Raw genomic sequence first — 21,279 nt, 5'->3', positions numbered from 1 at the left:
GACAGCCTTCACACTAATGTTCTGTATAAATAAAATGAATACTTTTGTTTAATATCATTTAAAACAGGGGTCCCCAACCTTTCTGGCGGACCGGTAAAATTAAATAAAATGTACTCGCAGACCGGCAAAAAATTGAAATGGAATAGTAAAATAATAACACATAGATCAAACTTTGTCCAGAAGAGGACCTATTCTCCTCGTTCTTATTTGAAAAAATACCAAAATGCGCTGTTGGTTAACTGATCTCATATTAATCCTTCTGCAGTTAATCAAAGCATCAAACAAAAGTCGTCTGTAACTTGGCACCAGGTTCACAATCTCTCTCTCTCTCTGCTGTGCATAACCTGGAAAAGATCTCTGCGGCCCATGCTTTTGTTGCGCGTCTTGTGACCACATGCAGGATCGCAACAAGACCCTATTTTACTATATGTCAAAGCGAAGCCCTGGAATATTATATTGTCCATGACTGTTTTCCGGCTTGAACAAAGAAATATTCAAACCTTCACAATGTTCACATTAAGCAGGAAAAGCATGCAGAACAGAGAAAATACATTTTTGGCCTTCTGAATCTTGCGAGATTTGACGGACGCTTCGCGATGAATTTGAACCGAAAAAGCGTGATTACTCGGCGCCAAGCCGTCGTCGGGCCACAAACAGCAATATGTCGGCGAAAGATAAATTGTGTAATAAACAAACACAACGTCGTTATTTCGGGTTCGGTAAAGCGATTGAAAAACAACAAAATTTCTCGCAGACTTATTAGTTAATATATGACAACTTTGTTTGGTGTCTAATTACCGGGGGTTCGTGTTGATTATTTCATGACTCGGGGGGTACTTAACAGGAAAAGGGTTGAGAACCCCTGACATATGCAAACGAGGTCCTAATTAAAATGCGATCCTCCAGTCGGGCAGTGAAGTGAGTTGTAGGTAAAAAGGAAGTTTCGCGTTCTTCACATCTAGCACATAATTATAACATTGTCGCCTAATTCTGGCCTGCATGTGATCAGAAATAACTATTATCAGTTATCACCTTGTTAAACTGACTTAGCTGAGGCACTGGACATTAGGACTAAACATGCACACAATAAATTCAGAAAGATTGTATTGCTTCAAATCAACAACAGGCAAATCTTAAAAATAGAGAAAAAAAACATCCTCAATTCACCAAGCTTATTATACATGCATGGTATGACTGGATTTACAACAATTATGGGTCACTAATGTCATTTTCATTGCTGAATTGAAACAGAAATATAAAAAAAAAAAAATTCTGGAAGTACGTAATTTGTAGGATAGTGGGTTGTTTGATACCAGATATTACTGTAGTATAAAGGCAGCAGCTATAAACAAACGAAAAAATATAAATTTTACATTAAAAGCTTATAAAATAATAAACAAAAACCAGAACTGCGAATCTCCAACTGAATTATATTGTAAATGTTATTTTACCCTATGTCAACTCGGATCATAAAAGTGACGCTGCAAGAATGTATATAGCGATGACTGACTGATGAGTCACTGTCACTATTTGTCAGGAAAAAATAATCTTTGTTATTAATCATAGGTTACTATGGATAACCCAAGTTAAGAAATGCGAACAAATTTCTAAATCTAAACAAGCAGTCTTGATTCTAAGTTAACTTCCTAGTGCCATGTAGAACCTTGCTTACAAAATTCTGTGGTTTGTTTGAAAGAATGCCAATTTATACTTCTTCTTGAATATACAATCGAATTATTTAAAATCAAACTTATTAATCCGATCTATGTTTGTAACAAGCTTGGAGCCATTAGGACTGAGTATACTACAACCATCTAAGATTTACGAAGTTGAGTATGTAGCGTGGGATCATCTTGACAAGTTCTTGAATGATGATGACCGAGAAGTCGGCAAAAAACATGCAAACAAGGTCCTAACTGAAATGGATCCTCCAGTCAGGCAGTGATTATTAAGTACAAAGGAAGTTTCACGATCTTCACATACTTATAATATTGTCGCCTAATTCTGGCCTGCCTGTGATCAGAAATAACTATTATCATCTTGTTAAACTGACTTGGCTAAAGCTCTGGAAATTAAGACTGAACATGCACACAATAAATTCAAAAAGATTGTATTGCTTCAAATAAACAACAGGCAAATCTTAAAAATAAGAAGAAAAAAACATTCACAAATCACCAAGCTTATTAAACATGCATGGTATGACTGAGTTTACAACAATATGCGTCACTAATATGCCATTTCCATTGCTGAATCGAAACACAGAAATGTAATTAAATTTTTTTTCTGGAAGTACCTAATTTGTAGGATAGTGGGTTGCTTGATACCAGATATTACTGTAGTATAAAGGCAGCAGGTATAAACAATTTCTATTCTATTTAAAATTCTCTGCTGGCCATTAAATATTTTTGGTGAATTTTGAAAACGGAAAATATATCATGTTGACATGTGCAAACGTCTGTTTGATCTGAACAATGAATGAATATTTGTACTCAATAAGGAGTAATTCAATGAATGAAACTTATCCATAGATAAATGCTAACTTATAAACACTGCAAATTCATAAAATGTCATAGAAGAGAGAGGATTAATCAAATAAACATATCAGTCATCACACACTCTTTAGTTGCCATGTAAAATCCATTTCATTTTGTAACAAACATTGAGGCAGATAGTTACAACAATTTATGTTCAAATACTCAGTACGACTAAAAGAAACGAAAAAATAAAAATTTTACATTAAAAGCTTAAAAAATAATAAACAAAAGTCAGAACTGCGAGTCTCAAACTAAATTATATTGTAAATGTTATTTTACCATATGTCATATATTACAAATACCAATTGTGATATATTACAAATATCAACTCAGATCATAAAAGTAACGCTGCAAGAATGTATATAGCATTGACTGATGTGAAGCTAAGAAATGCGAGTAAATTTTTAAGTCTATATAAGCAGTCTTGTTGGCAATTGATTCTAAATCAAGAAATTGAAATTCATCTTTGTTGCTGATTGCTCAAATAATATTGGCTATTGTTATCTGCTTCTGCATTATTTCTTGCTTTGACTGAAGTTTTGAATAGAGTATTGCATAATGACATGGAAAGCTCAAATATCCTTAACCTGACAGCAGGAGTTTCTCTAGGGGTCCCTGCTTTTGTGGCACTTATGATAAAAAATGGAAACAGTATAGAAAATACACAAGCACTTATAACGGTAGGATAAAAACTATAAGTTACGCTTGTAAGTACGAAAAGTGGAGTACCAAATCCACAAAAATACGGCCAGTGAGTTTCAACCATCTGTATCCTCAATCGTACATCCAAGCCCATATTAAACCATTTGTATTCGAAAGCGTATAATGCATAGAGAAGAGAGTGATGTATGCAGAACATTATGTAAGTCAATTCTTGCATAACTGGAATATGTTTCACCAACATGGCCTGTGAGATACAGAATATACAATTAGAAACAAAATAAACAATTAGAAATAAAGAATGGTGGAAAAGAGAATATTGGAACATAATTAGAGTTTGAGATGATTAATAAGGATGACCAAAACTAGATATCTGATACTAGATAAATAGAAAAGGTACACATGGAAAGAAGAATGAGGAAAAACGAATAAGAACTGCGAACGGTAACACTTGTCGTTCAGCGTTCACTGAATATCGCTAGCAACTGAAACCAAGTGAGGAGCATTGTATGTGCCGTGGGTAACAAATGGGCCAATGGTGCCGTGGGTAACAAATGGGCCAATGGAATGGCAGTAAGTTATTTGAAACATTATTTCTACGAAAAGACGTTTCATAACTTGGATATTTTGTATTTGAATATATTCTGAATTGAGTCTTAGTTGACAGAGAAGTTGAACAAATTATTGTAGTTCCATAGAAATAAAGTAGGCAAATTCAGAAGAGTCAAGATAAACATTGTTATTATTGATTTTACATTTATACAGTGTCAGATGATAAATGAAGTTTATTCTTCGTCTGACCATCAACTCATATGCCCAAAATTCAAAATGAAAATACAAGTATTCTAAATTATTCCCCAGGAAGAAAAATTTAATATAAAGAATGTAGCTAATTTAAAACTAATTCAAAAGTTTGATATGTTTAGGAAAACGAACTTTGAGATACTGGTATATGAAGTATTTTAACAATAACAAACAACAATAGGTGGCTGGTGAGATAATCAATCCACTGTGGATATAAACAGAAAATACAACTCGTACATCATTAATAAAGCAATATTACCTGCAATAAGAACACAGTTTCAATGACAAGTCCATATATAAAATCTGCTATCATTTTTCCTACGGTAGGAAAAGCACGAGGTCTACCATGATATAACTGATAAACAGAGTTTGATACATCGACAAACCAGAATCCATTGACAATCTACAAAGTGAAAAAACACTCAAATAAAAAGCAGTAAAAAATGTGAGAAGACGAATTTCTTCAGTAATTTAGTTTTAAAAAAAGTATATAGCTATATTGGAATGGAGAATATGTGGAATTGGGAATGTTAAAACATTTAGAATATATATTTGTGAACTTACAACTGTGTGAAATTTACATAGAGAATTAGTGATGCTTGGGACTGTTGGGAGTTACATTGACGACAAGCATACAGATTAAGAGCAAACAATAAAATAAGACTATTATTAGCCTATTGAATGGTAATTTTTTCCTCAAATAGTAGATAATTTTATCACATATAGTCAAGATTTGGAAACATTCTTTCATTTAATATACCTATTTGGAAGAAAAAAACATTTTAATAGACATCCACCATGCGAACATTGCACAAAGGCATGAAACAGGTCATATAGATTTTACTGTGTTTGGTGTTATAGAATGTAGAAAATTGATCTAAAGACAACAAGTTAGGCTCTGATTGTACTCAAATAAATATGAATAAATTAATTTAACCTTGCTGATTATATACAAAGGCAACACCCATAATGAAGAAAAAATAAACTGCAGAACAAATTCTGTGTTTTCCCAAACTTTTCTTGTTTTTTCTACAGTTTCAACAGCTGGAGATCCAGGTAGAAGATTCTAAAGTACAATTGGTTAAAGTTATTCAATATCATAATCATTCTAAAAGATTGGAAAAACCACATATGGGTAATAATTCTAAGCACACTCATGAGGTATAAAAAATTTGGCAATGAAATTGAAACTAAGATTCAGATACCGAATATCGAAAATAATACTAAGACAAATACTAATACATCATAGTAGAAAAAGTGAATAGTAAGAAGGAAAAAAGAAGCAATGATGAAACGATGAGAAATAACTTCTCTACATTTGAATTTCCAACTACCAATCTGCATCAAGTTTACTATAATGGGTGACATAAATAATAAAAATTAGATTTATTGTTTGACAAAAATATATCAGAATTCCATCATTCCTAAGTATTTATAAAATGATAAATAAATCTTATAGCCTTCAACAGTAACTTAAAAAGCATCCAAATGTGTGCAAAATACACTTCCTTTACTACTAAAAAAATATTACCTGAGCATAGTACCGAATCAAGGGCAGCAAAAATGTATTAAATCCCCAAATACTAATCCAAATAAATGAACTCATTGTTGCACTGAGAGCGACTCTCCCCAATAAACGAGGTTCTGTTTTAACTGGAAGACTTTGATCATTTAATCTTGATGTTCCGGGATGTATTGGCCGCCGTACGTCAAATCTACCTCTTTGCCTCCTGTGGAATTAATAATTGATAATATTTAATAATTGAGTGCGTGTCCTAAATCAAAATCTAGTGGTTTGAGTAAAACTAAGCCAATGTCAAATTTTTACATATGAGTAAGTCTGACTGAAATGAAGAAGACTGTAAAGAGACAGGGACGGTTGAAAGATCCAACTTTTACAAGTACCCTACCTCGGTACCGTACTTATTTATTAAGCAAGATACTCGAGACAGAGTCATAATTCATCATGTAAAGGTGAATAATGGATCGATTCCAATTTAGGAAATTTACAAGCAACCATTGACATAATACAGTGCAGCAGGAGAGCACAGTTCTCTGATTCAAAGAATAGCCCCCATATCAGCATATCAATGACAAGCTTGGTGCAATTTGACGCACCCGCTGTCTGCCACATGCCCTCGTTTCAATACATAAGCCAGAAGACAACTGAAAATTACGATATAATACATAAACAGGAAAAAATCATACAGTCTGGATGTCAGATTGAACTACCTTGAATTGATTTCATCTTGAATTCGTTGTCGCTTTCGACGATTTTGATCTTTTACTTTTTTATCCAATTGATAAATATAAACAATTCCATAACCAGAGTCTTTCAGTCCTTGTAAATATTGATAAAAAGATCCTTTAATGGCTTCTCCCATTTCAAAACAGCCAAAGCATTCATTTAGGCTAAATTTTCTAAGTTCATAAGTTAGGTTTATTAATTTATCAACAGACAGAAAACATAGGTGTAAGAATTTCAAAACAGGTGTTTAAAGGTTAGTAACCCATGAAAGTCATATTTAGAGTGAGTGGCTTTTATCAACGCCCGCGATTTCCGAACTTACAAATTGAAATCTAGGCATTCAAAACAAAGAAACAAAGCAACAGTAAACAGGCCCAACTCACAAAGAAATCACCAATGTTCAGAACCCAGAACAGGTATAACATAGATTGCATAGGTAAACACACCGCTAGAGGGTGCAAGTAAACTGCGCGAAAAAAATCGTTGGTTCTCAATGTTTTACTTCAGGTCCAGATTAGGCTTGCACGTAATTTACGGATTTACGGAATTACGGAATTATTTCGAGTTACGGAAGCGAAGTTACGAATTACGTAAAGTCGTAATTATTGGTCGAGCGCTTTCGCGATTGAAACGAGCTCTCTTCGGAGCAGTCAATTCTGTCGATTGTAAAAAATTATAAGTTTAAGTGAAAGAAGTTTTTCTCTCTCTTGTTAGGCAGATGGGGAAGGGATAACGCGTCACTTACTAACCTATTATCAACTTATCTAGGATGGCCAATGTACATTTTAACCGTAGATAAGGAATAGAATTGTGTTGAGACCGATGGACGTCAACACACCTGGTTTCAACTTCTTCGGGTGAAATGACTAAAGAATGTAAGAGATCAACTTATAAAACATGGTCTATTTGTAAATGCCGTGATAATTGATGTCGCGCTCATCAAGCAGCAATATAAAGACGGAAGAGAAATTGCGTAATGAACCAACGCAACTTAGTCTTTTCGGCATCGTTAAAGCGATTGAGACGGCAGAGAAACAACAATACGACGGGATTTCCCGTGTTTACTCTGCACGAGATCCATTTTCTATCACAAAATCTTGATGTTCTGTTACCGATTTTATCGTTATATATCTGTCCGGACTTGGCATTGCTCAATACGTTTTTCACAATGCCTCGCAATATGTCGGCCAAATATGATTACCTGTCTTTACCAAATGCGGCAACTTATTTTGATTTATCGTCGACTCGAATACCACCGGCACTCGACCAAACTTGTGTCAATCTTGACAAATAGGATTGTCGACTTTAGTTAGAAAAATAAATTAATATTTTCATGAGTGCAAAATAAATGTCACAAAATGCATTGTTTTGCGATATAACTTTGTATTTTCGGAGAAGGCATGTCATATAAGTACGGTATTTTAAATAATGCGCAAATAATTAATATTTGGTCTAAATTTATCGCAAATAATGTTATAACTTTTAGGCCGCGAAATGATTTAATGTAAAATGAAGCATGGAATTCGGAATATCGTCAATAAGTCGGCATCAATAATTATTATAAAATGCTTACTAAGTAGTAAAGTCGGATATTCTAAAAAACGGTGAAATAACAAGTATTCGTCGCGAGGCAAGCGAAAGTATAATCAAACGAAAGAATACGCTTGTAGTTGATTAATAAATTAGCAACCCGGAATTTTTATTTAATACGAAAGTCGTCATAATACGTTAATACGATTTTAAAAAAGTGAACTATCGTTTCTTAAATATATTACCAGTGTTGGTAATGATAAAATTGATCGCATAAAATTTGTTTATAAAGTGGATAATAAAATCAAACCTAATACAAAAGATAAAAATCAGAATAAAATTATTTTGAATTCACTCCTTGGTATTTGTCTTTAACATCTGTCGCCGGCGTGTAGTATTGCCGGGAATATGAAAACCAAACTTCGATGTCCCATTCGGAATAGAAGTGGATTAAATTGGTTGTTATGATAGGTTTAAATGTGTGAAAAAATATCGCAATTACGGGGTCATTACGTAATCGATTTGGCCGTAATTACGGAATTGATTTTTGTCAATTACGTGCAAGCCTAGTCCAGATCATAGAATTCAATGCTCATTATTGGACACGTAGTGGGCATAACGATCGTTTCAGTATTATGTTGTTCTTGTTCTTGGACACAGAATAACACACCTAGTGGAAATATCAAAAAACCGTTTTTTCTTCGAATACTGGACCAATTGCTTTGAAATTTTCAGTGGTTGAAGATAAAATTTTTCCCCAGACGGCTATTACTTTTATTCATTTTAAATATTTCTGTTAGCTCTGTGAGATTTGTTTTTGTTTTCTATGACGTCATTAAACGTTCTGCGGACATCGGACGCTGTTTTGTGTCCTACTGTACTGCTTCGCTTGGTGTGAATATATTTGCAGACTGTGATCTGACGGTACAGTAAACCGTACTGTACTGCGAACAGACGTGTCCATATATTTGGGCGTGGCTCTCTTGTTATTATTATAGTGTTTTCGCGAGTTGGTGTGTGCAACTCGGCAGTGTGGCTCATTGTGCAATGTGTTAGAAATACCGCACCGCACGCACCTTCGATTACCCTGAGTGGTTCGAATCCCATGCGGGGAAAATTATGTGCAAGAGGATTGCTGGACTCTTCGACGCCATAGTGTGGTTCACGTAACCTCTGGTCGGTTACGTCTCCCTCCACCATCAAGCCCATGCACCTATAAACAAATATCTGGCTAACTAATCACTTTCCAACATGGACTGGCAATCGGACGAGAGGCCGCGGTTCGCTATATGGTTGAGCCATCTTGTACAATTTCCTCTCTCCTGGGATAAATACGTAAATCTAATCCTATCTAATCTTTTCCTTTCTGTTTCTCCAATACTACAACTTAACTAAAACTCACTCACAGCTAAAATTTTGAATTACGTGTACTCGTGCCCATCTCGCATCTCGTGTCAAAATTACTATATCGTCACGCTAATAACCGAATTGCGTAAGTCATTTTTAGCAGTTTTGAGAAAAACGTAAAAAACTTCCTGTTGATATTGTTATGCCATTGAGAGTCAATAATTTGCCATGGTTCAATTTTTTGATCGTAGCAGGACTTAAGTTGATTTATATGACGCAGTTAAGTGACGTCATAATGGCGCACTGTGACTCGGGTAGAAATGTGTCTATGACTTGGGGACATACGCAATTTTGCAACTTTACTATATGCACCAGTCCAGAAAACTAAACATTCCAAAAACGAATGTAATTTTCAGTATCTACAATGTCTAATCCCCCAAATTGCTAATCAGTTTCAATTACATTATTTTTTATGTTTAAAAATATATATTTCAATAATATAACACGTTCTGCACACCCACCGAAATAAGACTAAGATTAAATATAAATAATAAAACAGCAATGCACCCAACATAAAAGCCAACCAAGGTGAATTGGACTCGGACAGTGAATATCACAAGTGCACGCCTTCCTATACTGCAGTATAAATTCAAATTAATACGCGCTAAGCTAGATTCCGAGATGCAAAAACTCGAAAATACTTCGCCGAGGTTATTTTGCCTTTCTGGCGTCACAATAGTCCTGCGGTAACAATGATAATTCATTATGATGAAACAATTGCACAAATGTGCATGTCATACTAAATCCACACTTTTATGGGTTTCGGAATTCTTAAAATAAAATCTGAGTTAACAGACAGGTGCGCAGCATTACATAAATACCTATTTTATAAAAAAACTCAAAATCCCAAAAAATGACTTACGCAATTCGGTTATTAGCGTGACGATATTCCACTTTTTCAAACTCAGTTCTTACATACTACCGCCAGGGGCCAGTGGTCCACCGGCATGCATAGTTGGTCTAGGACTTGACACGCACAATCGTGAAGTTTCTCGCTTAAAAAAAGAACCAAAACGACTTTTCCGGGAGTGCTCAAAATTGGGATCTTGCGTTGTCAATTTGGTCAAAAGCTTTTTTGGAAAGACCGGAATATTACAGGTTCGGCATTACCTACCCAACCTATTACAACATGGAAGAGACGGTCGTTATGGGACTTGAACCCAAGATTTTAACCTGCGATAACGTCATAGATGTCAGTATATAGATATATATATAAACATTTAATTTGTACGGAAGGCTTTATGGTTCTCAAGTGTAATGTTGATGGTGTATTTCATGCATGATACTCTTCTCTCTCTCTAGCGTAGCTACTGTCAGTTCTTTTCAGAAGTGCTTCCTTTGGCCGGGTAAACCTGTAAATATTGAATTCGTGGATTATATTGCTTTATTTGATTTATTTTTTTTAGATTGCAGCACTAAATCGGGTGTGCCATACATGGTAAAAAGAGATTATGATTCAACATGCAACATGAATATTTATTATTGTGCCAGCTACCAGGTGTAAAACAGGGACTACTTTTGGTGTATATTTACGCTTGGTTGTAAATTAAAGAAAATAAAAGATAGGAACGACTTATTATAGTTATATTTGTCGTGTTCATTGATCACGATTTTGGTTATAGTATATATATATATATACAGGAATCCAGCACATCAGCCTACCGTTTAACAAAATATATAATAATTGATAGAAGTAGAGATGCAACCACTATAAGAACGGGTACTCCAATTGTCATGAATTTCGGAATCGGCATTTCTGATTCTTTCTTGGCGTCATCAGGTGTCACCAAGTCTATTTCCTGTAATTTGGCAGTTTCTTCTTCAAGCATTGACGTAATTGAGGCTGAAATATTAACAACAAAAGTTTCAATAAAAATCTGTAACAATAGCCATCTATAAAATTGGCACTGCAAAAATATACTAAATTAATTTTTTGCATGAAAGTCATTCCAATCGTTCCTTTTCATTAAAAATGAATTGCATGTATTCAGCGACTAGTAGTTTAGAAAATTTACCAAGTTAATTTTCAACATATATATTCAAAATATATTGCAAGTATTATTACAAAACAGATATTTATATCCATCGCAACGGTGGAATTATTCAGAAAACCCATTCATCAATTCATTCTACCACTGTTTAGTAGCAATTTAGTAATACCGTAATAACAATGGGCAAATGTTCAAATTTTACGACTATTCTCAAGCACTACTTAAGAAAAATAAAAAACCAAATACGCAACCTGTAGCGTTAGTAGCCATTATCACTGAGCTATATTCTCCAGATATTGTTTTTCCCAACACCTTCTCTTCAATGATATTTAAAGAAAGAAAATTGGCCTCCCGTATTATATTAAGAGTTAACGTGATGTGCAGCGTTCTAGTAGTTTCAATATATTTTAAATAAATTTATTGTGTTCTTAACTAACAATTAAATATTATTAAGAGATGATTAACTAAGATGAGAGCTTTACAAGTTATGCAACATGCGTTTTATCCCCAAATCTGAATATTACCCGCCTATTTATACTTCTCATATTAACGTGGTGCCTGGAGGATGTATTTCATCGACGAAAGCTCAAAATGTTGAATGACACGCATAATACCCATCGTTAACCGAACGCATTGATACGAATAAATGAACCAGCTTTAGGTGTGAAGTGATCTCATTTAACATACATTCATCAAAGATTCATGAGCATTGTTATTACTTATTATTCCGACTAAATTAGAATAAGAAAATGAAACTGACAGAGTAAAGATAATCTTCATTTCCTATTTAACACTTGCAGCTAAAACTATGCAACTACAATGCTGCAATGCAATGCAAGCCTTGCACCAACTCTATTGTGCGCCATAGCCTTCCTGAGTGTTTCACATTCCAAAATCAATCAAACATGTCTAGGAAAACTGGCTTGCACTATCAGAAAAATAAAAAAATCATACTGGTAATCACAAGTAATTAAGGTAATTTGTCATTTAATTACTATTTCTGTTTCTGACTAAGTATGCTGAGAATAGCCTACAGAGAATTAAAGCTAGCATGCAATTTGTCTAGGATCAAAACTGGTGTAAGGCAATGTCACTATTCATTTGTTCTTGAAAAATTAAATATCACTTCATCGGCAAACATGATAAGTCATGATAGATTGACTGTGACAGTTCTTTGAACCATTACAACATGAATCAATTGATCACGCTCTCGATTGTTTTAAATTCCAATTTCACCATTCGAATAGCTCGCTATTCTGTCACCCATGAATATAAAATTGTGTCGAAGTAATACTTAATGTCGATTCTGTTTTATGTAATGTAAGACAGAAATAAAACGTTATTATATTTGAATGGAGAAATGAACATATATAAGACATTAGTACTAACCTATACGACTTCCCAAAACAGCCGTACGGAATTCGTGTAGTGAATGGTTCACCCCGTGGTGAATAACGAATAATAGTGTGTGAATGAAAATTTTGTAAACAATTTAGAGACGCCAGGTTTTGCACCGATTTCTGCTTAATGTAATCCGTTGTCAGTTTTGCGGTTAGCTTCTATTATAAGTCCTATTAGATATATTTAGATTTTGACACGATATTATTTGCTTCCGAGTGGAATCCAAGTCCTTGTGACCTCTTCTAAGTTTCGAGAATTTTATTGTTAGCAGTTAAATTTGGTTTCTGAATATATTTTGTCAATTGTGGAACTAGTTAAAATTACACTGAATTGAGTTGTCAATTGAGGGTTCGAGTTTGAGTAGAAATTATAAGCAACCCTAAAATGGATAAACTCCAGTCACATTAACACTACGACTTTCACCACGCCATCCTCGTTATTTTTAAAATCAATCTGGGATTGAAAAATATGTTGATTTATCTTTAACAAGAACACGACGTATTGCAAGGTATTTCCGCAACACTGTAATATATTTTCAACTTCCAAATACCACAATTATCAAGGTGGCGTATCATATATAATTGCCGAGTTTTTTAATTTGAGACTTGCATAGAATTATTTTCTAGTCTCGCGCCAAGTTTGCTAATAGTTATTCATGTCGAGTCATTTCGAGTATTTTAACAAGGTAACCAAGCTTGTTCAGACTAACGTTAAATGAAAGGATGCTAGTAATGGTTTATTACCGACATTGGATGGTAGATGTCTATGGCTCTTAACTCTTTTGTTCCGTATAACTTATATATTCGTATTACCATCCTTGGTCATAATAGTTATTTTCGGACTATTTTAAGTTTATGTTCATGTTTTGTGAAGTATTCCGCACTAACTAAATCATTTTGAGCATCCAACTATGATCCGTGCTTGATCTGTCAACATTTTGTTTTTTTGTAAATTTTTTATTTTACTACTAAGTGAATTTTATTTGTGTAGGCATTTCAAAGCTTAGAGATACACGAAAGTATTTGTCATTACTTCAAAAATAAGTCATTTGAACGAGCGGGAAACAATTTCGCGCACATAATAAACAAACAAAGATTCCAGACAACTATCGTGGACATGCTCTCACATATCATTGATTATTTCGCGTTTCGCTTCGCTTGCGAAGCTGAGTCTGGTTTTTCTGCAAAGGTGACGTAACCCTCTTTCAGAAGAGCGCTTGGAATTTCGTTTCTTTGTACCACGTGTTCATCGAAGCGATAAGAGTGTGAAACGTTCTCTCAAAATTTTTTGAAATTTCTCTCTTCTTACACGCGTAGGGTCGAACAGTTTCGCCTACGTCATTTGGGCGCGTTTTAGTAGGAAGACGCGAAAATAAGCTTTTTAAAGAGATATTGGGGGTGTTCCTTGTACGTTTGGTTAACTGGTCATTGCATATTATAAAATGGTACATAAAGTCGATTGTATACAGCGGAAAAAAAGGGTTAATAAAAGATTTCCTGTGGTGAACAAAATTTAACGATTTGTAGAAAGGGTGAAGAAAATTGAAAAAAAGTACTGATCTAGTGTTGAATAAGAAAATACGATTCGAACGAGAAATCAAAAATGTTTTTCTAATATTTTACCAGTATTCCAGAAGGCAATAACGAACTTAGGAATTCAGAAATAATTGGTACTTCAACGACCGTATTTTAGTGCTTCGTGTACATTAACTACTAATCGACCCCCCGTTCGATGGGCTTCACCATCTCGAATAGGCTACAATAACTTTGTTGAAGATTAGAGTTCTAAATTTCGGCTTAGACGAACGCAACCTCGTAATTATTAGATCGATGAACCTAGTTATATATGGCTTTGTTGAAAATCTTGGGTTCTATCTCCATGCCCACCATCCACGCCACAGCTGGCAATGTCGGACGCAAAAATATCCAATCTTCCCCAAATATAGCATATTATTCTGACCGCTAGCTAGTAGAAGCCTGTTTGAGGGTCAGACAAAAGAAGCGTGCTCTGGGTTGCTACGTAATGAACACCATTTGTTGTACTTATCACGATATTTCTTTGATGTAACTAATCGTTTGCCTTCCTTGAAATTACACGATTCTGCAAAGTAATTTTTATGCCCCAATTCAATAAATTTTTGCTCTTGTAGACTTTATTAAACCCCTTTTGTAAAATCAGTCAAAAAATCGACAACAAATCTAACAATTTCCCACATGTTGTTGCAAGGACATTTCATTCAATCAAAAAGAGTGGATTCTTCTGGAATTTGTTGGTGTTCCTGATTACAATCTTCATCGTCTTTCGTCTAAAATAAAAAGTGAAGATATTTGATTTTCCAAGCTGTTACAACCATGTATTCAAATTGATTATGGCAATAAATCATATATCTGAAAATATTGCAATTTTAGGTAAGTAATTTTATTTCAGAGACATAGTAGAGATCGAAATCGAAATAATTATATCTTTGTAATTTATACAATGAATAGAATTTGGCTTACCTGCACACATTTTTTGTTGACGCATTCTAAACAAGTATCACATTTTCCTCGATGAAACCATGCTCCTCCGCATTCATCACCTTCTTGCTTAGCGCATACAGGGCAACATCTGACAATGATAAACTTCATTATTCTCAGCTAATACCAGAAATGGAGTTAGTGGAAACACTACATAAGAAAGATCACTAACCCGCACGAAATTCTAACTTTGCCAACGCGTGGTCCACATCGTAAACTTCCGCATTTTACTCCTCTACAACTACATCGCAAAGCATCAGCAAATATGAAACAGCAAGCTAACGTCAATAAAAGTATCTTCAGCATGCTCTTAGAATTGAATGCACTTTACTATCAATGGATGTCCTAATCAAGCCCAGATTCAGTAACAAAAAATTCTCGAAATAAGATGCGTTTTGAAATGCTCTTGGTAAGTAAACAAGTCCGCTAATCCAAATGATGAATTGGTTTCGGTACTGGTCTCGCTAAGTTCTATTTCCCTAATTAGCAATTTCCGTCCTTGTGGTGAGGTAATATTACGACAAACAATAACTTGGAAAGAAAAACTTAATATTAAATGGACAAATTCGATTATGATTCATGGCTGCCTCAGTCAAGATGTTAGTTACCTGATTGTAATACTGTATATATAAGTATTTAAGAAACCGAAGTGATGAAGCAATAAGCCAAATTTTCATAACTGAAAAATTCTTCAAACACAGGCAAAATAGGGCTTCACCAGGTGAGTTCATAAAAATTCCATCGAGCTCTGTTCGTGTTATTCTTCCACCATTTACCGCGCGGCGGTGTGGCTCATCGTGATAAGCGTTAGAAATACGCTCGCCACCGCACCTCTAATTACTCTGCGTGGGTTCGCAGGTTCGAATCCCATGCGGAATGGTTATGTGCGAGAGGATTGCTGGACTTTTCGCCGCCGTAGGGTGGTTCACGTAACCGCTGGTCGATTACGGCTTCCTCCACGGTCAAGTCCATGCTTTCGAAAAACAAGTAACTAACTAATCCCATACCCGACATGGAATGGTAACCGGACGAGATGCCGTGGTTCGCCACATGGATAAGCGATCTTATCGGCTTTCCTCTCCCCCGGGATAAAAATGTGAATCCTATCCTATCCTTGATATGTCAACCAAGAACGAGAAATGTTCGGATAATTATGTGTAGTTATTCCCTCACTGCAATTTATGTTGCTTTATACCCAGCAAATTCATACTCTCCAACAAATCCGTACTCTGTCTATTGAAGGCAGTTTGGGTTTCGACAAAATCTCCTAGAGTAACGTAGAGGTGCGAAAGGCTAGCAAAGTTTAAGAACAACGGGTCTAGAAAGAAGAAATATTTATGAAGTACTACATACGGTGTTTCCCCGAAAATAAGACAGGGTCCTATTTCAATTTCGAAAATAACGCTAGGGGTTATTTAGGGGGATGTATTTTATTCCCATTTATCAAAAACAAAATTGTAAAGTAGAAAATTACGAAATTTTCAAATATAAACCGATATCCATTTTCTTATAAATAACAAGTTTCTATTTAAAAAAAATCGCTACCTACATAGAATATTAATCATTTAAAACGTGTAGGAGAGATTTCTTGCTATCAACTAGATAAAAAAAAATCACGCTATAGAACATGCCTTATTTTAAAGGGGAAGGCTTATACACAGGACTACAAACGGCGCATATATCATGTAAGAATAATATTTTGTACATACAGTTCCACTCAATACATTCCATATACAATACATTCGACAGGATTGCCATTATTATTGATGGTGGTGTGCACAAATTCTTTCATTTATAAGGCTGTGTTAGTATTTGTTATCTGTATTTTTGTTGAAGTTACATATTTTCAAGCTTCAGCTGACCAATATGAAACAAGAAACATGTTGTTACTATGTTGATTTGCTGCATTTGTTCGTTGGAAACTGATGTGAAATTGTCTGTACCAAAATATCAAAAATGCAGACCACGATTTCTCAAAAGCGTATAGGTCTGCTGTTGATGCATACTGTTTGAATACTGAATATCGCACTAGTAAACAGTCTACTGAGGCAATGCATAACTTCAGAAAAACGTCAGACCAAACTCTTAAACTGGATTTAGTATTTTGCTTTATATATATATATATTCATTTTATTTTTATCTTTCTGTGTGAGCATCTAATGCAGCCTTACAAGTTTATTTTGCAGTTAATATCACATAAATTTTCTGCAGTGTTTTTCAAACAAATAATTTAGGAATATTTGTAATAATAGGAATATCATTGCAGTTCTTGTATTGAATAAAGTAAAAATTTACCTTCCACGATGACTATGAAATATAGGCCTTCCGCACTTTCCGGGCTTCCTTGTTTATTTAAAGCAGAAATCTGTGCATGTTAACCATAGGCAGCCAACACATGAATTCTTGAAAGTAAATAAGAAAACCCAATGTCAATATTTAAAATGATGGCTTATCTCGCATCATGCGGTCTAGAATCGCAATTTTAGAGATGAGTCAACACATTTAAAAACTATTGTGCAGTCAAGTATATCTAGCCAAGTTTAGTGTCAGATCTTATAATGTACGATGTTTTTCAAAATGCAAGGATATATATATATTCAATCAACAGATAGATATTCAATTTTCGACTTGGATTTGAAAAGTTGTATATTATCACTGAAATTATATAACACAGCGAAGTTAGAAAAGTCAGTTTAAAACGTCCAACCTCATTAATCTACTGTCGCTGTTGCGTTTTGTGCTTTTTCTAATATGTTTATTTTTGCCAGAGGGAACTTGACAATTTTAGTATAGACTTGCAAAGCATATTATATAGGCTACTGACAAAATGTTGAAGCTTGTTGAAATGCCATTTGCTAGGAAATACATCAAAGAGCAAATCAGGAAGCCATCTTCAGGTTTTTGGGGATTCATCGCAAGAAAGAGTCTGCTGAAAGGCAATTCAACAATTGAAATAGACGTTGCTCGTGCGACAAATGCTGGGGCTGATGAAAATATACTGGAGATTGGATTCGGTCTTGGTGAGTCCAAAGTAGAAAATCCCACTGAATATTTTTGTTTTAAAATAATGATCAGAGAATTTTATGAAAAACACTTGAGTAGGAATGCAATCAGAATTTTGAGTAATCAGCTGACAAACATCACCTCCAACATACTGATTAGTTCACAATAAACTAAAATTCATTTCGTCAATTTTTCTGGCTAGAGCTATTAAAATTACGACCACTATCGCATTTTGAATTCGAATTATTCAGAATTATACTAGAGAAAGCCCTATTTAAAATTTTTAAATATTGATTTGTTGAAATGGAAGCCGCAATTTATTGTTGTTTGATATCATTATGCACATTGGTGGATGCAAACGAGCGAACACTAATCAGTAGACGATTATTTCACAAGTGATAATATGTTTTGTTGAAAGTGCTCAAAAGTTCCAAAACCTATTCATGTGTGAAAACACAAGTCCGAATTGACAGTCAGAAACAGGATTAAATTTCGGACAAATATTTTCTCTTAAATATATAGCCATTTGAAAATGTCAGTCCTGTGCACATAACACATGTTAAGACCAGCTGTAGATCCAACAAGCATTGGTTCAAACAGTTTCTGTTATTAAAATTATAATTGACAGGTGATGGACTTGAATATGTTCTGCAAAACACTATCAGAAATGGCAAAGGTTCACTTTATGGTGTCGATTATTCAGAAGACGTGTGTAAATGGGCGCGGAAGTCATTGAAGAAGGACGTAGCATCTGGGAAACTCACAATACTAAATGAAGACGTTGCTAAAATGTCGATTCCTGATGCGACTATACACAAAGTATTCCACGTTCATTGCTTTTATTTCTGGCCTAGCTTGGCAAATTCAATCAACGAAATAAAACGAGTCATGAAACCCGGTGGATTGATGATAGCTGGAATGCATCCTGAAAAGCTTGAAATGGTGAAAGATAAAGGTCTGTTAGAAAGCTGGATGTTTGAACCAAAAAGGTACATCAATGCTTTACAGGAAGCCGGATTTGAGAATATAAAAGAGAAGAATATTTACAATGGAGAAGTGAAATCAGATTTCAAACTCATTTTTGGCACAAAGCCCGATGATTAAATTGTGCTGTAGCCTTAACACGAACGATTGATTATTTGATGAAGAATTTGTAAAAATATACCTAAAATTATTATATTACATTATAAAATTATCGGTTCCTCTCATATGCATGGCAAACTCGAGTTCATCACTGATGCCTCAAATGCCCCATTTAGTTTGAATATATTGCCCAGGATCTTCTCAAATGCAAGTATAATATTCTTTCACGACGGGTATCCCGATTGCAGTGAATTTTAAAATATATATTCGATGAATATAAACATAAAAGGTTCAATGTGCACTTTTTTCCTACTTTAAAAGGCATTGCTGTACATTTGTATTTGTTTTTTCTATACCATTTTCACGTTTTGCAAAGCCTCGTTGAACGATTGGTAGCTCAACAACACGTATGACGAAAGCTATCTCTCCTGAGATTCATATATATATATGACATGACGTAGTAAGTTAAGGGAACTAAAAGAAGATTAAAAATCTTGCATATTGATTTGTAGGTGTTATATTTTGATCGTAGTATTAAGTTCTTATTTTATAATGATCACATTTTGCAGTATCACTAATCCCAGTTTGAAAGTGTTTACAATGAAAGATATTTGCAAATATTCAACATGTGTGCATGACTGGATATGCTTTGGCACTACATGCGAAAACGCCAACTTGCAAATTTTGTTTGCTCTGAATAGCCTTTTATATATATAGCTTTAGTATATAAAAAAAATCAAGGAGTTTGTGAAGCCGGATTTAAGAAGGAATGCGAGAACGATGAGTACGATACGTATATTGCCTGCATATTGTAAAATTTATTGAGTCGAAATTGATTATGTTATTATAAGTGCTCCAACATTTCACTACTTTCATTCATTCGTTCATATTACGTATGTATTATTAATTCGTATCCGGTATGTATTACGACTATGTTTAGCAATTTCACGTTTTTATTTTCAGCAGCACGATTTATTTACAACTTCAATAACGAACTCTAATATCTTTTTATGTCTCTCGTTCAACATCTCCTGTAACCTCTTTCTATTTTATTGAAATAAAGTATTCATCTTCACTAAAAAAAAATGATGGAAGCACTACGTACAGATATATTTAAATAAATGTGAAAACATAACAAATGCACTCGGTAAAAATAAACGAAGAATAGTTATATCACTACAAAGGGAAATGATAAGTTATCGCTATGAGGGTTGTTTTGTGTTAATCGGTATTTCATAAAGTTTTTATTGACAATAAATTTAATTGTTTCAGATAAAGTTTCTTAAATTTTTTACTGATTAAATTATATGACCCGAACCCCCATAGAATGACTACTCCTCAAAAAAGTGCAATGTGTATCCTGGTTAATTGAGACAAAATCAGAGATGTTCAGCGAAACTACAGGCGTAAGTATGGAAGAGACCCACCATTACGTCTTTCAATTCGTTCATGGTAAATAAAACAAACACAATGTAAGAATTTGGGATCGGAAAACCCCCCATGCGAGTAGAGAACTTCAGCGTGATAGTCTAAAAGTGAATGTTTGGTGTGGAATCATGTGCAATCAAATAATTGGGCCATTTTTCTTCGTTAACGAGGCATCAATTGCTGCAAATATTTACCTTAACCTTCCGAGCGAATATGTGGCACCACAACTGATTGAATTTCAACCAACCATCATATTTCAGCAAGATGGTGCAACATATTTTCCCGACCGATGGATTGGAAAGAATGGGCTGATTTCATGGCCACCAATTTCACCAGACATCACTCCCCTGGACTTCTTTCTTTGGGGTTACGTAAAGGATATTGTGTATCGAACAAAAGTACGGAACCTTAAACAAAAAAATTTCAATGCCATTGCAACCATTGATGAGGCTATGTTACAACGAACATGGCAGGAAATGAGTACCGTCTGGATGCGCTTCGTGCAACTAATGGTGCATATATATATATAGAAGCGTATTAAATAGAGTAATTATATTTTTAATTAAACGTTTAGACGTGTATTAAATGTGTCAATAAAAACTTTATGAAACACTGATTAACAATAAACAACCATCATTGCGATATCTCATCATATTTCGGTGTCTCAAAAAATC

General features: G+C 34.5%; 3 protein-coding genes and 1 long non-coding RNA gene across 4 annotated transcripts; 1 reads left to right on the top strand and 3 right to left on the bottom strand.

Moving 5' to 3' along the window:
- Positions 1 to 2,094: 2,094 nt before the first annotated feature.
- On the bottom strand, positions 2,095 to 6,587 carry LOC120336477 (etoposide-induced protein 2.4 homolog). The gene is made up of 5 exons (XM_039404164.2): positions 6,231 to 6,587; positions 5,530 to 5,728; positions 4,936 to 5,064; positions 4,258 to 4,401; positions 2,095 to 3,441 (listed from the first exon to the last, which is right to left on the bottom strand). Exons 1-5 carry the CDS (start codon positions 6,380 to 6,382, stop codon positions 2,995 to 2,997), a joined length of 1,071 nt encoding a protein of 356 aa, XP_039260098.2. The 5' UTR covers positions 6,383 to 6,587; the 3' UTR covers positions 2,095 to 2,994.
- Positions 6,588 to 10,324: 3,737 nt separating this feature from the next.
- On the bottom strand, positions 10,325 to 11,599 carry LOC144413186 (uncharacterized). The gene is made up of 3 exons (XR_013469228.1): positions 11,426 to 11,599; positions 10,846 to 11,026; positions 10,325 to 10,535 (listed from the first exon to the last, which is right to left on the bottom strand). It is a non-coding gene; the product is annotated as an uncharacterized LOC144413186 (long non-coding RNA).
- A 3,112-nt stretch (positions 11,600 to 14,711) lies between these two features.
- On the bottom strand, positions 14,712 to 15,521 carry LOC120336697 (venom protein 302-like). The gene is made up of 3 exons (XM_039404432.2): positions 15,264 to 15,521; positions 15,074 to 15,182; positions 14,712 to 14,880 (listed from the first exon to the last, which is right to left on the bottom strand). Exons 1-3 carry the CDS (start codon positions 15,395 to 15,397, stop codon positions 14,812 to 14,814), a joined length of 312 nt encoding a protein of 103 aa, XP_039260366.2. The 5' UTR covers positions 15,398 to 15,521; the 3' UTR covers positions 14,712 to 14,811.
- A 2,343-nt stretch (positions 15,522 to 17,864) lies between these two features.
- On the top strand, positions 17,865 to 21,273 carry LOC120335424 (uncharacterized). The gene is made up of 2 exons (XM_039402928.2): positions 17,865 to 18,111; positions 18,723 to 21,273. Exons 1-2 carry the CDS (start codon positions 17,919 to 17,921, stop codon positions 19,196 to 19,198), a joined length of 669 nt encoding a protein of 222 aa, XP_039258862.2. The 5' UTR covers positions 17,865 to 17,918; the 3' UTR covers positions 19,199 to 21,273.
- The last annotated feature ends 6 nt before the right edge of the window (positions 21,274 to 21,279 follow it).

The sequence above is a fragment of the Styela clava genome, chromosome 2, assembly GCF_964204865.1.
Source record: "Styela clava chromosome 2, kaStyClav1.hap1.2, whole genome shotgun sequence".
NCBI lineage: Eukaryota > Metazoa > Chordata > Ascidiacea > Stolidobranchia > Styelidae > Styela > Styela clava.
Note: the sequence above shows the minus strand (reverse complement) of the source record. Positions and strands in the feature narration are given on the sequence as shown.